The 18977-nt window shown below is 41.0% G+C and overlaps 1 protein-coding gene across 1 annotated transcript in view; it reads left to right on the top strand.

The window, feature by feature from the left end:
- The window catches only part of foxo6b (forkhead box O6 b), an 85220-nt gene extending 72050 nt beyond the window's left edge, over nt 1–13170 (top strand). Inside the window, exon 2 of the mRNA XM_033974935.2 lies at nt 9248–13170. Coding sequence (XP_033830826.1) covers nt 9248–10858 — 1611 coding nt within the window. The 3' untranslated portion in view covers nt 10859–13170. The remainder of the gene's footprint in view (nt 1–9247) is intronic.
- Nucleotides 13171–18977: the final 5807 nt, after the last annotated feature.

Here is an 18977-nt window from a genome sequence, read left to right on the forward strand (position 1 = left end):
CTGAAATCTAAATGCCAACCTCTCTTCATTTGTAATTAAATATTATACAATGCAAAGGTGAAAGGCTATCTTTAGAGCTTCAGAAATGACCAGTAACAAGTTGACCTTTATGTCCCTATTGTACGGCGTCTTTGTCCGGCTGTAAATTAAAGGGCACGAAGAAATGTGACATCCTCATAATGAATTTTCACAGCTGCTAAAATTGAAAAAAAATATTCGACAAGAGCAAGTATTTAATGTGTATTTAAATTTGCAGCATTACGATACAACCGATTTCTATCACGATGTTTATTAATGTTGATGACACACAATTACACTAAATTAAAGGGCCCGTATTACGCTGCTTTCTGATCTGTGTTATAATGTTTCCTCATAACAAACAGACCTGGAGTTGTGTTTTGTTTAATTCACACACATTTAACACAAAATCTGCATATTTAAGCTGAGTTCTGTTCCACCTTGTGATGTCATCATGTGGTAATACAGGAAGTGCTCCACTGTGTTTTTAAATACACACCTTCACTTGAATCATTTGGATAATTTCAGCCCTGGAATTGTCTATCTTTGCTCAACAAAATCTGAAATGTAGCTGTCAACTTGAAAACTACCACTTCATGACATCACCAGGTGGAACAGAGCATTTTAAGCTTTGGAGATGTACACGAACTAATAATGCAGGATTACTCAAACATGTGTGAATGAAACAAAACACAAATCCAGGTATGTTTTTGAGGAGGTAACAATATTATAACATGGCTAAAATTTTGTGTAATATAGAACCTTTTAGCTATCTTATACAGCACACACACCACACCACACATATCGACAATAAATCCCCAACGATGAGAATGAGTGAAATGCACAATGTTCCAAGATTTAGTAGACATTCTATTTTATTTAGCTAATTACAGTTAATTTTCATGTTTACACAGCTTTTGACCACATTATATACGGGACATCATCCATCCATCCATCCATTTTCTTTCGCTTATCCGAAGCCAGGTCGCTGGGGTAGCATTCTAAGCAGAGACTTCCCCCACCCCAGACACTTCCTCCAGTGTATCATATTTGAGAATTAATTGGACAAGGCAAAATTCAGGGTCAGCATTTTACACGATCTTTCTACAAATTGACCATTGTGCAAAGTGTACGTTTCCATAGCTCCTTGTATTACCTGCATGAAATTATTTTTTGACATGGACTTCAAAAAGCGGTGCTGTTATTCAACCTCAAAGACTATTGTTATTGATAGGACTAAACCGTGGGATTTAATAGGTCAGGCTTGTGGACTTAACCCCAGATTTTTCATCACATTGCATGCCATGAGCTATTAAAGAGGGGGTATTATTATCTATTTTTTTGCTTTCTACCATGTTATGACATTGTTCCTGCATCAAAAACATGCCTGGAGAGGTTTTAGATGTCACCCATGCAAGTTTCATAGCTTCAAGAATCCGTCTTAGCCCACAAGCCTAAGTCACACGTGCTCCCACACAACAATTCTCCATAAATATACAAAACCCTGATACAAATTGTACTCAACTAGTTTACAAACCTAATGCGATGTGCAGTAGTTTCATTAACGCTGATTGTGATGTGATAGCGCTCTGAAGGGGGACGGTGCCGAGAGCAGTAAAAGGTAACACGGTGATCTAAATACGTTATGTGTTAGCAGCTAAAATACCCCTTTTAAAAAATGTTCCAAATCCTTGAAGCGTCCATATTAGGCCAGTGTAGAGTCTGGTAGAGTGGACTTTTGGTGCAGTAATTGTTGCATGGATGCTCCCTCCCCACACTGGCTCTTTCCAGCTAATCACGGAGCGGTGCAGGTAGTGAGGCGCTGGGACTGGCGCTGATTGAGCCTCCCTGGTGGGTTGGAGGCAGGATTCTGACAGGCGCAGATAAAAGGCTGTTTGGAGTTGCCTGCAGCATCAAATAGCAACAAGCACCCCCCTCCTCCTCCTCCCTCCTCCTCCTCTCTTCTCTTCAATTCTCCCCCACTTTCTTTCTTTCTTTCTTTTTTTTTTTTTTTTGGTTTACCTTGTTGCCATGGTTACGCCCAGTCGGAGCCATCATGTTGCGCTCGTATCACCTGATGTGGCTCGCCCGCAATAGTGCCCGTATTCAATTTGTCTTTAATCAGGTTAGAATGGAAAATTGTATTAGTATAGTGATAAAAAATACTGAACTGTATGTACTTGAAACTTAATTTAAGGAACAAATTGGATCTACCAAGACGGGTTAGATATTCTTATGGGGAAATGTATGTTCTATAGCTCTACGTTAACGCGTTTTATAGTATTAATGTAGTTTCTTCACAGTTTTTCTATCTATAAAACAAATTCATATTGTTAGACCACGCCCTAAATATAGAATAATATCAGATTTTGTTAAAATTGTAATAATTTCAGAATATAAACTTTGATTTGTCTTCACGAACGCTAAGCTAACTTCAAAACAAGTCAATACTGTTTATTATATAACTACTGACATAAATTAGATAATAGTATCTGTCAGTGAATTTAAACATGTTCTTGTAATATGACCACTAGGGCTCAAACTAATGATTATATTTTACATTGAGACTTTGGAAATGTTTTTTTAAACCAAATATTGGAATATAGTTTCTGAAGGCTTCTGAACAGAGAGCGTATTATTGATTTGTTTTACAATTTGATTTAATAACGCCACTGTCTTTCAGTTTAATTTAGTTTTATTTATATAGCACATTAAAAAAACCCTCAGCTGCCCAAAGTGCTGCACATAAAACGGCAACAAAAACAAATATGCGGATAATGCGATAGATAAGAAACAATAAAACATCGAGATATCCTGTGGAGCTAGTGTTAAATACCAGGGCGAAGAGGTCGGTTTTCAGTCTAGTCTTAAACTGCCTTAAATATTGAGAGGATCTGACAGGCGGAGGGCGCTGTTCCATAGTCTGGAAGCTGCCACAAAAAAGGCTCTGTCACCTCTGGTCAGCTGACCTCTGACCTCAGGGCTCTGGGTGTACTGAGTATAGAGCTACAGTAACTCCCTCCATCTTTGTCGTAAGTGTTTAAAAATCTATAGTCCAGATAATGATCATGTTTATCAAAATAAGATGAATATGATGATGTTTTTTTATTATAGTTGACTAGTCATTATTAGTCAATTAATATGCAGCCCTAATGATTGCACTGGTAGATAATCTAATCTAAAATGGAAAAAGCAGGTCTACTGAGCAAACATTATTCATATTATCTCCAACTCATGTGTATATATATTCATGTGAGTTATCTTAAGACATATTCTCACCATTTGCACAACAACCAGCCACATTGTAAGATAAGGATCAATTTAAACCTAAATATCATAGGCTGCTATTTTCGCCCATTGAACCAAGCTTAGATAACATGATGTGTCCAATTTCCACCTGCGCCTCAGCACATGTTGTCATCATTCAATTTCCCTTTTATCAAGTCCATGGCAGTGCACCTATTCCTACGCGATATTGTCCATTTTTGCCAACCCGACGTGTGAAGAGGACCTTTTGGAATCGCATAAACACATTCATAATAATGTTTTGCATATGTGAGCCGTAGCGTAGCCGTAGCATCGTGCTTTGAGTGGAGGATTGGGTGAAATTACCTGTTTGGTGGCATGCTGGGGTTGCTAGGTGTGCTCCACTTTTCTCCATGAATGGGGATTGGAGCGGGAGGATGTGAGACTCATCCGACGGCCACTTAAAGCTCCAGATTCCGCGGTAAACATTTTGCGAGGGAGCCTATTACCTGCTGTTCCGGGACGCTGTGCTTTTCACGACGCGCGTTAGAAACAATAGGCCCCCGCCACTCCACAGCTGGCCAGACAGAATGGAACCATGTGGGCTGTATAGGAGTAAGAAGAAAAAAGAAAACAGTGAAATATCTGTGTGGAAAAGTGATTTGCGTTGCACATTTGTCAATATTGGATTGTTCAAATGTGACCATATAGGACTGATATATAACGTACCACTACTAATCTTCTAAATTCTCCTAACAAAAAGTCTAAAATGGACGCTAATCCAAAAGAGTTACTATGTTAACTTTTTTAAATAAGTAATTTATCCTGAGACTATCAATGACCTTTTTTTTTTTTTTCAATGAATTTAATTTTCTCTTTTCAATAGCAAAATAAAAAATGGCTTTCAGTAATGAGTTCATGGAAATAAACAAAAAAGACTCCAAAGTCTGAACTCCGCTCCAAACCACATGCTTTTACTGACAGAGGATTAGCCGTAGACCTCTGAATTAAAATCGCCCAACCGTACTGGACATATACGTCGGACATTTTGCGCGATTAAAAATTCGATTAACTGCCCGGACTTACTTGGATGATCTAAGGAATAAAAATGCTTTAAATTTAATAAAGACAGTCTGGCTACAAGCAATCAGAAATTTGGGTTTACATGAGTTTACAGAAATTCTATCATAGTCAAAGTTGGGTAGCAATTTGGTTTTCCATTCTTCCGTTGCAGTTACTCTTAAATTAACCTTTTTCTGAGGACACCATGAGACCAGCCCAAAACTGAATTACCGTATGATTAGGTCATTGCCCTGTTTCCATTATTGTTCCTCCAATGAAACAGTTTTAGCCCGATTGTTGAGAATTTCAACGATCACGGCAACGCTACACGGTGAAAATTCAGATAAACCCAACACGGCGCCATCTTCTTCAGCGCTGACCTATCACATTTGTGTATTTCAGCGTGAAAATCCAAAACGTGTCTACGATGCTCGCCTTTGATCACGACCGACTGCATTCGATATTGGCTTCAAAAGTTATATGAGGTGATATGGACGTGAGAGCGGAGAGGGAGAGAAAGAATGAGCAATGTCGTGATCAGGAGAAGCTAGGACGCTGAGATGAATGGGGCTGGGCCGGGGGAAAATTGCATGGGAGGCGGTGAGAGAATGAAGATCGAGAAGGGCCACAGATACCAGGAGACACAGACTGTGAGCTATGTGCGGGTAATAAACAAGGCAGAAATAGATAGATATCTCCAGAGAGGAAGAGGAAAGTGGGCGACGATAGCACGCACAGGGGTTTTGGGGGATGAGGGGTAGTGGTAGGTATCTCGGAAAAGAAAGAGCGAAGGAGAGAATGGACAGCCCTGTCTGCCGAAAGATTGAAGTTTGGAGAAACCTAACAATCATTTTAAATAAATAAATAGCATTAAGAAGAAAATTAAACCTGTCTAAAATAATGGGATTGAGGTGTTTAAATTTTAACTTTATGCCAAGGAAAGGGTCATGGTGAAGGTTGAAAAATACAGAATTATCTCCCATAAAACTTTTGTCACTTTTTGTCATATTTTAAGACATATTCTGCTTGTACAATGCTTCAAATGATGATACAGTCAACTAGTCAGTTAACTATAATTCAACAACTATAGCAGGTTTCAATTTTAGTCTGCATATCATAAATAATGTGTTTTAAAAGGCCAGTACTCAATTTTTTCCATGGATTTGCGCAAAATTTGTCTGGAAATTTGCGCTGCTAATCTTGAATAAGCAGCTCTTCATGTCGAAATAAGTCTGCATCTAATTATAAAGCATTTCTTGGCTTTGAAAATCAAGAAGTGTGTGGTTAGCATGCTAGTTGTTAATAGCAAAACTGTTCTCGTCTCTGAAATTAGTAAAAAGCACTTCGCGGTGAGTAATTAGGATGCTCATAATGCATAAGGGACGTGAGGAATGACTTTGGACCACTGCAAACCGTTTGCTTCATGCATTTTGCCGCGACCTTTACCAACTTGATTTCTCACAACAATCCACCTATCTACCACGTTCCGTCCACCACTCCCACCCTTCCTGACAAAACTTTCACATAACAGCCACATTAAATAAAGATTTGCTCTACGCTACACTTTCAATTTTGTCCCGGTTTGAAAAAAGACTTACAAAATACAGCTCTGAAAAGGTAAAATTCTGTGAGCTTGCGTTGAATGGGAGCTCGTCTGGAGGAGGGGGTGTGAATAATGACACGAGGAGGAAAGACTTGGCCGAACGCGCTGTGCTTAAACTCACTTGGCCAGCTGAGATGATGTGTATCCCTGCTAAGCTCTTCCTTTAGGCAGGTTTAGATCTCATCAGCTCTCTCCAGGTTGGCACTGGCTTCAATCGCGTCTACTGCTTCTGGATTAACTATACAGCCGTCACTCAGCCACTTAAATAGAGGTCTTCAGAGGCTTATTCCACCAAACCCTCCCACTTAGCACACATAAGAAATCGGGGGTTGAGAATCTAAAAAGGTGCAAGTTACGATTTGGGCAAAATTGATGTGCTTGAGGTATCAAATGAAACTGTGTGGTGAGCGCTGTTCACTGCAGTACTGCAAAGTGAATGATTCAGGCTTAGGAACTGCTTAATTAATCAGAATCAGGATCAGAATAAGAAGAGTTTTTATTGTCAGTGAACACAGCTCACAAACTAGGAACTCTCTTTGGTGATTAAGTGCAGCATAAAAACACTGAATAAGTACAAATAAGGGCATGCATAAAGTTCAAAAAGATATGCTTAAAAATATGAAATAAAATACTTAGAGGTAGATGTATACAACACCATAACAACAGTGCAGGCAAAAGGGTTTGGATATTAGGGTAGGGTATTCGTCAAGTAGTTACTAATTCTGAATCTTAATAAACAATTTTTAATGATTTATTAAAGGGCCCATATTACACTATTTTCTAATCTATGTAATAATGTGGCCTCATCAAAAACAGACCTGAAGTTGTGTTTTGTTTCATTTGCACGTGTTTAACGCACAAACCCTGCAGATTTAGGCTGAGTTCTTCCCTCAATCAGAAAACCCTGTTCCACCTTGTGATGTCATGTGGTAATACAGGAAGTACTCCATACACCTTCACTAGAATCATTTGGATAATTTCAGCCCTGATATTACTCATCTCCACTGAACAAAAGGTAAAAGGTAGTGGGTATATTCCAAACTACTAGTTCATGACATCACAAGGTGGAAAAGAGCATTTTGAGCTTTGGAGATGTACACAGTTTAATAATAAAAGGTTGCTCAAACAAAATATCACATGGCGTAAGGCTCACAAGAGTAATTTTTGTGTAATCTAGGAGCTTTAAGGCTAATTAGAGTTGTTATTATAAAATGTTATCAATTTCTGTTTGCAGATTTTTTGCAGAATCAACAGGTTATATATGCATACAACACAGGTAGAATTAGAATTTACAAATGTCTTCCATAGTTGTTTTGTAACCATTTTGCCATGTGCGGCTGTCACAGTTTGAGCACGCTGCACATCTCCTTTGCCTCCCCTGCTAAGCACCGGAATATCATTAGATTCTCAACCCTCAGAATATAGGAAGACTTCGTCACATCTTGGAGAAATCGCTCGCAGCCATGTTAATTACACCAAGGATTCTCAAAGAGGTTAAATAAGCATGTCTCTGTCTAACCACCCATTCACTTCCTCTCTGTCTTTTTGGTACCGCTCCAAATCCTCTTGCCAAAAAATCTCCTCTCCTCTCCTCTTTCCCCCCTCCTACCCTTCCCTCCTTTCTTCCCCACTCTCTGGCTAAGATCGCTCATATTTGGAGGGGCCTTTGCAATCGATACTGGCCGTCTGTGATTGGGTTGTGGTGCGTGATTCATTTCGGTAACCTTGGTGATGGTTTGATGTGGAGGCTGTACGCATGTTGGTATTATGAGTCAGTGGTGAGCGTGTGGAGAGGAGAGGTTTGGTCAGGAGGAGCTATCGATTGGCTCCTTCACTCCACCTGCCATCTCTCCTTTTTGGCCGCGTAGTTCATCCCGTTTTATAAGATATCTTTTATGGTCGCCAATGCGCGTTCACCCGTGCTTGTCAGGTTATTCATTTGAAGGGCAAGATGGATTTTGGTAATGTTCATGAAGGGTTATGGTGTATATTTTGTCTGCTTCCATATTGCGCTACTTTCTGATCGATACTTTAATGTTGTTTCCTCATCACAAACATACCGGGAGTTGCATTTTGTCCCATTCACACATGTTTAATACACAAACCCTGCATATTTAGGGTTTCTTGTCTCTGTTCCACCTTGTGATGTCATCATGTGGTAATACAGGAACTGCCTCGAAGTGTTTTTAAACTCCATACACCTTCACTTGAATCATTTGGATAATTTCAGCCCTGGAATTGTCAAACTCTACTGAACTAAAGCTAAAAGTATCTGTTAGCTTGAAAACTGCAGCTTCATGACATCACAAGGTGGAACAGAGCATTTTGAGCTTTGGTGATGTAGACTCATAATAAAGGGCTACTTAAACATGTAAATGAAACAAAACACAACTCTACTATTTGTGCAGTGTCTTTGAGTGTTTAGAAAAGTGCTATATAAATAATAATATAAAGTTATTTCTAGTGATGGCTGCCTCTTGGTTTTGAAATTTAATTTAACAAAGAATTTAAGAAATACCACAACTATGTTTTTTTATTATAGTCAAAATGATGCTATTGTAATACATCTGTTTTGGGTTTAGAGAGAGAAAGAGGCGAGTAAGACACAAATCATGTTTTTTAAGAATTCAAATAGCAATATATGTGGTTATAATATCTTAGGATGCGTTCACATTTCATTTAGTGCTGTTTTTTTCCCAGTTTAGCCCTGATGTAAACTTTTTGGTCTTGTTCTAGCCCTAGTTTAGTCCAGGTTTTATTCTGGATTTAGTACATTTTGACCCAATTCCAATGTGGTGTGTGAATGCAACCATAGAAAGGAATGCTTATATTATATGTAGTATGTTTTGTCTTGCCTTTTTCTTGCTTTTCTCAGTGATAAATATAGCAGCATTCAAGTCTGTCCCTTAACTTGGATTTAATTTGTGGAAAACCAGTCATGCATTTCACATTGCAGGACATGGCACATTGACTGGGAGAAATCAGTAGTGCTGCTTTGATTTGGATGATCAAGGTAGTAATGCGTTTGAACATCGTAGATTTCAGGTCAAGGAAGTGACAGTATCAGAATTACTGTAATCCCACCCTCCTCATTTCTAAGCATGATCTCGGTTTTCTGCACATCTTTTTTATAGCCAGCTCTTTTACAGAATTGACAAAATTTCTATTGATAAAACATATCAGATCTTTAGTCATTTGCACTACTGTTCTTTTGGAGATTTACTAAATTAACTTTTTGTATTCTCATGTAATTCAATGATAAATGTTCCCTCAGGCACTAATGCTCTTTTGTTTCTTCTCTTTCTCTTTTTGTCACAGAACTCCATCCGACACAACCTATCCCTGCACAGCCGCTTTATCCGGGTCCAAAATGAAGGCACGGGGAAGAGCTCCTGGTGGATGCTGAACCCAGAAGGAGGCAAGATGGGGAAGGGTCCCAGGCGACGTGCTGCTTCCATGGACAACGGCACCCGCTATCTGAAAACGAAAGGTCGAATCAGTCGGAAAAGAGCTGGCGCTCTTGGCCTTGGTCGGGTCCCTATCCACGGAGGAGGTGGACCGGCAATGCAGGGGTCTCCGGAGCATGGAAGCCCCGCAGGGAAGGGAGGGGTGGGCATGGTTGGTGAGGAGTATGATACCTGGACAGATCTCCATTCCCGGACCTCCTCATCTGCTTCGACTCTCAGCAGCTGCCTGTCCCCAATTTTGGCTGAAGCGGAGGCCGACGAACCGGAAGAAGGCGGGCTATCTTGTTCAGCATCTCCAAGGCTGTACCCGAGTCCTACCAGCACGCGCTCCCCAGCTTTAGGCACTGGTGGGCACTGTCCCAACGTGGAACTGCCCCAACTGACAGACCTAACTGGGGCTATTAGTTTAGACGAGAGCAGCTACGCACAGTCGCAAATGAAATGCAATGGCTATCCTTACGTGCCTGGGCCTAAAGCGGAAGGTTCCTACTGCGGGCCCATGTACAATCAGGGTTCCATGGGGATGCTCCGGCACCATGCGCCCATGGAGACCATCCAGGAGAATAAACCTGTGAGTTTTCAGAGCCAAATGAGGGGTTACTCGGAAAACAATGCACTTCAAAGTCTTCTCACAAGTTCTGCATATTGCAAGGACAGTCTTATGACACAGGGGACAAATGGGGTTCATAGGCAACACAATCAGAGTCGCAGTCACAATCAAGATGGAGCTAGCAGTCTGCACAACGGCCACAGCTCTCATGACCAGAGCCACAATCAGGGTCACAAAGCCAGCCTCGACTACAGCCACAAACCCCACCCTGCCCACGATTACATCCCTAGTCAAGAGCATGGTAAAGTCAGTTCAAATCATGACCACAACTCGAGGTCCGGATCGAGCCACATGCACAATCATGCCCCACACGACCCCCTCAACCCTGTGCACAATGGGCCGCACCCCCAGGCTCTATCCCCTCGGGTGAGCTCCGACATCCTGCAGCCCTACAGCCTCAAGTCCTCCAACCACTATGCTCCCCGGCCTCACCTCGCCACCTCACCCACCTTGCCGCCCAATCCAGCCGGAGTTCTGGAAGTCCCCCGGGACCCCTGTCGCCTGGCATCTGCTCCTCATCCTCGGCACCAGTCGTACCATCAGGGACTCACTGACTCCTGGCACGGTTACTATCACAACAACCACCAGTCGGGAAACAATGGTTACCCGGGGCAACAACAACACAATTCCCACAGCCGAATGACAGCCAACCTGGAGATGGAGAACATTCCCAACAGCCTGGACTGTGACGTGGACTCCATTTTGCTCAGTGACTTTATGGACAGTGAGAACATGGACTTTAACTTTGACGGTTCTCTGTCGCAGGGTGTTGGTATGGGGATGGGCATGAGTTTGGGGGCGTTTGCGTGCCCACCCTCAATGCACAGTAACCAGAGCTGGGTCCCGGGGTGAAACCGAACCTTGACCTTTTCATATTGTGATACATTCTGCCGGCAGAGCTCACCCTCCAGGCGAGTCTGCTGGTGGGCTGAACCCTTCTAACTGACTGTGATTATGTGGAACAAATTCATATTGTCATTTTGTTTCCTAGGGAGTACCTAACCCTGTTTCTTTATGCCCGCCCATTTTATTATGAAGCTCTGTGTCTGCATATTGAACCTGCCCGTTCTGAGCCCTGTGGTAATGCCCTCCATTCTATGCCTTTTTAGTTTTTATTTTCATTTCTCGCTATCTCCTCCTGCCCGTCCTAAGCTCTCAAGCACTTTACATCCTCGCGTTCATTCCGGTATAGTCACACAAAGACCACGCAGATTCACGTTGTGTGTTGGCTTAAGTTTAATGTATGCAATCCACTTTAAAGTATTATCTCCACCCACAAAGGAGACGTTGTTTTTGACACGAGAACATGATCAAACAGCTGCATAAATATATTTCGATGTAGAGGGGTGCTCTTTTGGGGGTTAAAAGGAAGAGGAAGCTTTGAGGTTTAGGTAAAAACAGGATTTTAAAAGAGGGAGAATTAGCGGTTGGGGTGAACGCGATGAGAGGGGACATGGAGGTTAGCCTGACTTTCTCTCCTGGCGCTGTCCGGTGTAGGGTTAACAACACGGGGGCGGTCATCTATCAAGCGACCATCAACACCACTCCATTGAAATGCAACATCCCTTCTTTAATCTCCAAAGTAACGCCAGAGTGATGCATCACTGTTGCAAATCTAATGTGTTTTTTCAGCCCCTCTCCTCTCCCTCACCACCCCCCTCTCTCTAACATCGGACACACCGGCTTAATGTGTTTTGGCGAAAGTGATGATTAAAGTCACTCCGCACTAAATGGGGGAGGGATTGAAAGGGGTGATGTGGCAAACGGGAGGAGGGTTTGGAGGTAGGAGAAATGCAAATACTCCCCACGTGCCTCTTCCTCTCCATTTTGTGGATTTATGTAGCTTTCCCTGTAATGAAATAAGCAACGATCCGAGCTTGCCGTACATCCCGAGGAGCGTTGGCCTCCGCAGGGCTACCTCCTTCAACCGTCTGACCCCAGAACGGCTTAGCGAGCGCGGAAAACTGTTGATGGAGAAGCTGTCCTCGGACCCTGGGCACCTTTGTCTAATTTGCTAACGCCCAGGTTGAAGTTAGCTATGTGCTTGTTTTTTTCTACTCCTGTGAATTGCCCACTGATGAACGGCGTCAGCAGATTACTATTTGGTGCTATCTCCCCTTGCCAGGCGCGCTCCTATCACGCCGCCCCATCCCGAGGTTACTCCGAGGGTAAACAAGAGTAATTAACAGCCAAACAAGATGGATGATTTATGCGAGTGCGTGTATTCGCTCATCTGCACAAAGTCATAATTCTCTCCCTCCCACCTTGCACGAAATGGGTGATCTTTTCTTTTTTTTTTTTTTGCTAAGGTGGTGCCCGGCGACAAGGTAAAGTGGCTGGCTAGTGGAGTGTGCTTCGTAGTGTCCTTCAAGTCCTCACCCCCTCCTCGCCCGCCCCATCCATTGGTTTTACTTTGCTTGTCGTCTTATCGCGTTCTTGTTCCGTGATTGTGCCGTGGTCCGTCCTGTTTCTATGCAGCGTGGATTGGAGCTTTCGTGGCGCGTTTTAGTTGATTTCATTTTCGCTCTTCAGACAAAAAAACCAAGGAGGGGGCACACTTGGCGCATCTCCCACTTGAGATTAAGGGAGAAGAAAGGTAGACTACTGATAGGGTGAATGAGAGAACGGTGAGGGAGGGATGGATGAGTAGGCAGGATCTGAGAGAGGGTGTTGTAGAGATTTTCCAGTCCGGTAGCTTTTTGGAGAATTGGCTGTTTGAATCGGGCCAAAATGTCAAGTGCTACTCAGCCAGCTTCGGTGACCAGAGCGCCACTTCAACTTTCTCTTTTCCTGAACAAGGACAATGACGGGTATTTTCCATACACTTTCTTTTGACTCTCTTTTTTACCTTCCATAAGATAAGCTGTAACCCATCTGTAGTTTGTTTGTTCTGCGGCCTGTGCGCTATCGTGTGTCCAATTTGAGCTTCTTGTGTGAATGTGTGTGAACTGCACAATCTGCATTAGTTTAAGTGACTAAGATTCAGAACGTATCTTGATTAGTTTGACTTGTTCAGATTAGGCATCATAGGTAGAAATTGAAATTAGAAACCAGTTATTACTAAAACAAAAGGAAAGATCCAAACATATGTGAAATATGGTTGGGCAAAATTGACAAAAACGTATATCTTGATGAAAATATTGGGAATATACTATGAGAAATCCTCAAAAATGTGGTTGAGGTTCAAGAACGCAATACACGAAGGCACCTAGATTTATGCCTTAAGAAACCACAAATTAATCAACGAAAGTCTACTGATTTAGGCTTACTGATGTCTTAATTACTAGTTTAATCCTAACTTCTAACCCTACCATCTTAATTAACTAGTTACTAAGCCTGAATACTTTGAAATAACTTTTGATTTGACGATTATGTTGCATTAAGGCTAATTCATGTGTAGTTTAACCAAAATCCTTCAATCCCTTTGTACATTTATTTGACAGATTATCCTGCAAGTTTGTTTCAAGTAAGTACAAATCTAAACTTGTCAAAACTTCTGAAATCAAGATGGAAATTCTGAGTTTGAGTCATCTCCACTCACGTAGACATTTGTTTCTGCAGTGTGGTTATAAGGGAATATTGTGGAGCTCCAACTTGCCCTGGTATATTGTCCATGCCTGGTTGAGTGCAGCGTACCTAATATATACAGTTTATATTTATTGGTTGGGGGTTTTGGTCTGTGAAGTTTTGATCTAACCCCGCATTGCGTCGTTTTCTTGATGACAGACGCAGAATGCTATTTCAAGTTGTACTACATTTCATTTTGTAAATAGTCTATATTGAGAAAATTGTATTATAATTTTTTTGCAAATATCAGTTTCTTTTCTAAAATGATGTATCTGCTCATCTGGTAATCGTAAAATAATAATAAAAAAAATGAACATGAAAAGTGTGCCTGTCTTTGCTTGGTAAATCTTTTAAATAAGGCCGTGGAATATTCTGCATGGAGAGGCCACAAAGGTAAAAGCACGCGATGGGTGATGCAACATAGCCACAATCCTGTTGGTAGGCAGAAAAATGATCGTCCGCTCAAAGTCAGAAAGTAATCTAATACTTTTCTCAATTGGTTTTTAATATTGCACATTGTAAGAACACAACTAGACCAGACATTTTAACATTAAGTGAAATTAAGTTTGCCTTTTTGATTTGTAAGTATTTGTAGTATCCTCTATTGATACAATCACTTCATGTCAACTGATAGCCCTGTGTATTGATCCCAACATTCTACACTGAAATGTATCTCCTGTGATTAGACTGGCTGACCCGGCCATGTTGCATTCTCACATAACATCACTAGATGCTATCTATGTTACTGCAGTACAATAGTGTGCCAGCTTTAGACGAACAGAAGGTGAGTCAGATCAAAGACCAGGTGAGGCGAGGGGGGGGACAGGTTTCACATTTGCCATTTACTGGTAAAAAAAAAACCCAAAAACCTCTCTTCTCTTCTCTTATTGCCTTATTTTACAGTCAAATATTTCTTCTACGGGCTTAAAGAGGTGGTATTATGCAAAACCGACCTTTTTGAGCTTTCTGCCATGTTATAATGCTGTTCCCTCATCAAAAACATGCCTGAAGAGGTTTTAGAAGTCATCCATGCTATCACTCCCAGGCCCTATTCAAACTCTCCTTGTGGTTAGCAGTACGATTCTGTACAAAGCTCCGCCCACAAGCCTACATCACTCTTCTACACGACAATTCTCCATAAATATACAAAAACAGGATAGAAAACTACACAACTTGACAAACCTGATACAATGTGCTGCAGTTTCATTAACGAGATGTTAACACCGTGTTTGTTTTGTGATAACGCTCTGAAGGGGGAGTGACTTAATGTAGAGAGCAAGGGGAGGAGGGAGTGTCAAAAATTGAAGTATAAATACAGCATTTTCAAAACAACAAAAGATAACATGATGCTCTCGATATGTTATGTGTTAGCAGTTAATAAGTCATTGAATTAAAATCCTCGCTCTTTAAAGACGCCATCGCCTGGAAACCTCAATCTCAAAGAGGAAAAACTACGTGTCTAATCTACGACTAATGGTGACCAGCTTTAAGGCATTAAAGTGGTTATGGCATTTCACTAAAGCATAGCTAATCATTATATATAAGACATTACTAAAAATCTTACCTTGTTTTTGAATTTTGGTTTATCATTTTACTTCCTGGTTGGCACGGGCAGCAGATAATGACATACATAGAGGTAATTTCAGCTCTGTTATTTTCTAAACAAGGGCCAAAACTTGCCAAAATTCATAAATTGCACAATATTAATGATTAAAGAAATAAAAATAGATGTCAACACATTTATTTTAAATCTGTTTCCTTCCTTACTCTTAAATTGTTCATTTTGGATGGAGTTAATGACATGCATAGATGGAGGGTTTAGAACGCAACATTACTTCCTGTATTTTTTTTACTTTTCTTGTTCACTTTTTTCACAAATTGCCACTTAACTGATGTAAAACTGTGATAAATATTTACCACAGGTACTATCCCACCAAACCACGTCATAATCATAAAAACATGATGTCTCTAAACTCTTGACTGGTGCTCAGGACAAAAAGTCAAATGAAGGTTGATAACAACTTCTAATGTGAGCTGTCGGCTGAGTGGGGCTGAGCAGGTACTAGGGGAAAAGTAGCGAGTTGCTACATTAGCCTTTACTCCAGAACATCACAAATGAGCAGATCAAACCAAAGACGCCCGGAGGAAAATAAAGGTTATGTGTGAGAGCTAAAACAAAAGGGGCCAAATATTTCACAAAACTGCTACAGACTGCTGGAAGATGCAAGGCTTAACTGTGTGACAATAAGAGCCAGTTACACCCGCAAGTGACAATGATGGGCCTCAACTAAACCTGTTGAGCAAAGGAGAGTCTGAACAAAGGCCAGGGGAGGGGGAACAAGCTTCACATCTGCCATCTACTGGTGAAAAAAAATCAAATAAACTTATGGACCGTAGCTTTAAATGATATCCAATTGGGCTTTTTTTAATTTAGGTTTGTGAAATCGTTCAATAAGATAATTTTCTTTTAAAATGTGCAAAAATTATTTAAATCACAAAATGTAAATTGCAGCATAAAAAAGCACAATGTGATTAATCACAATAATATTTCAAAAGTATAATTATTTAATATTTCTTTATTGACTGACAGCAGTAATTTCATTACTTGAAATGGTTTTTAATTAAAAGAACACCTGAAGCCAGAAATCTGAACAGTGTTGCTAAAAATTCCATACAGTTCACAGAACATGATGTGATGTTAATTGCTTAATTGCACCATGCAGCGCGGCGCGGAAGCATTCGCTAACTTATTTTAGCTTTACTTTTCAGCACTTTGATATTCATTAAAAACAGCATGTTTTCACAGCTCATGTGCATCATCAAAATGGTGATAGGCAGTGTTGGGTTATCAATAAGCTCAATATAAACTCAATATTCTGCACAACTGACTGCAACAAGGAACATCAGGTAATAACTTACATATTAATATTAAAACAAGTCAACAAACTTCATGATGTAATATTCACTTGTAATAGTGACAGTTGGAGTAGCAGTAGGAGTGCTGGTGGTAGTAGTAATGTTAGCAGTATAGTAGCAGTAGCTGTGGTAGTAAAAATAATAATATTTACTACCACAGCTGTTCAATATAAGGAACAATCACATGATTTAAAGTCAAGATATGAGTAAATTTAAAGTTAGGTTAGGCTCTGGACTAAGAGGCAAGTAGTAATTATAGTTAAGGTTAGAATCTCTATGAAATCAATGTAAGGCGTTCATACTTGTTCTTGTTGGGTCTTGGCTTGAGCTTAGTTTAGTCCAGATCTGGAATTGGTTGAGTCCTGATCTAATTCTGGTCAAGTCATGCTCTAGCCCCAGGTTTGCCCATTTAATTTCCATGTGGCCAGTGCTAGTGAATGTAATGTCCCCACAAAGCATGGATCCTCACGTGTGCGTGTGTTTGTGAGTGTGTGTGATAAGGCTCGTTAGCAGCCCGATGCCGTGCCACAGCTGCCTCTGTCCCAGTGGAGTATCCTCTCACCGAGGGACTATACCGGCATCTGCCCCTCCACGCTGCGCCACACACACACCTATACACACCTACACACACACACACAAACACACTAACTCACGTGTCTGTCCTCCACGACCTCTGACCTCCTTTGTGTGAAGTCTACCAAGCGTCTAACCCGGAGCCTGTGTGCCATTGCAGTCCTGATTAATCCTTTGTTTACCTTGCAATTAGCTTACAAAGAGATAAGATACAGCGCTAATTTGGATTGTGTTAATAAAATGGTGAAAATCTTAGAAATGAACTCGCCACTAAAGCTAAGTACAGGGTTGTGTGCGAAGATAGGGGATAGGATTGCTCAAACATGAATCAATCACTCAAAATATAACTTTGAGCAAGATAACGGTGAAGGAAACAAGTTTAAAGCTAGCCAAATGCACACAGCTGTAGCAGTGTTGTGCTAGCAATCAGAAGTTGGAACTCTCAAGATGGAAGGATATGGGAGCGCCTGCAGTTACATACAAACCAGTGCGTGAACCAGTTTGAGTCTCCACCTGATTTGGTAAACACGTACAAGCAAATGCATTAAATTTATATGTCATGTGGGGACATTTGAAAGCCTGAAACCACAAAGCATGAGTGATGTAAACCTTGGAGCGGTGCTATAGGTCCCCACATGGAAAACAAGCCCCCACATGACTTGTTAAACATGTACACAAACACGTCAGGGTAGGTCTTTATTGTTGTCCATTTATTTTCGCCAGGCTAACCCAAACCGCCATCTATCATTGTCCTGGCTGTATTCAAATCTATGTGCTTTGATGGAATAAAATGATAACCAATTTGATACTTCAATACTTGAACACAGGTCTCCATGAGAAATACAGGCCCATAGGTGAGTGTGTGTCCCAACATGACTTGGCAAACACACATACACACACGGGCTCACGCACGCACACACCTACACACACACACACTGTCTAGAGTCCTATCCCTCCATCATGCCCTGCCTGTAAAAGATGCTAGTTAGCTGGTGTGCAGAGAGTGGAGGTTAGTGTGAGACAGAATGTATAATAAGGACAGGCTGCTGCTGCACTCCATGCAAATGTGCAGCTCCACGTGTCAGTGCAGTGATGGATCTGTTCTGACAGACACGGTGACAGCCCGCTGACAGCAACTTAAAAAAGCCAGCCTCCTCTCCCTGTGCGCGCCCCGCTTGTATATATTTACAACCTGAGCATCTTAATGCACTTTTCTCCCCTAATCTTTCGTGTTCCTCTCCTGCTAGTTCACTCACATGCCATACAGGAGACTCACGATATAATATTTTGTGATCAGAAGAGGGTTGTAGAGAGATACATGAGCTCTATACCTGTGTATCTCTGCATAAACTGTATGCTTCTGTTTAATGTGTAGGATCTGTCAGTCCATATTGGGGAGACACAGCTAAAGGCTCAGCGCTAACGCTAAGCATGCTACGCTCATGCTGATAATGAATTCCCTTTGGAATTAGTCATGCCATTCAATGTCAGAGTTCTGCAAAAGAGCAGAAAATCACATGATTTGGGGAGTCTCATTGTTCTTGTGTGACAGTATGAAGTAGTCTAAATGGATTACATTTGGTTTGAGGAGACTGTTGACAGCTTGATTAAAACTGGTTTTATTGTTACATTGAAACTACTACTGAAGCATATCTGCTACTGCAGTGATGTTTTTCACTTAAGAATGCCCCGATTTATATATTTTATAAATGCTCAACTATTTGTTATCAGAAAGAACTATGCAATACAAAGAGTAATACAAGTTGCCTTACAATTTCAATGTTTTAAATGAATATAATTGACATTCATTTATCTAGATGATTTTAGTATGTTATCAATGCAATTTAAATATGATTTAAGTATCAAATTAATGTTGTTCCAAGAAGTTTCCCCTAGAACCTGTCCTTTTTCCATG

The sequence above is a fragment of the Periophthalmus magnuspinnatus genome, chromosome 11, assembly GCF_009829125.3.
Source record: "Periophthalmus magnuspinnatus isolate fPerMag1 chromosome 11, fPerMag1.2.pri, whole genome shotgun sequence".
In the NCBI taxonomy this organism is placed as follows: domain Eukaryota; kingdom Metazoa; phylum Chordata; class Actinopteri; order Gobiiformes; family Gobiidae; genus Periophthalmus; species Periophthalmus magnuspinnatus.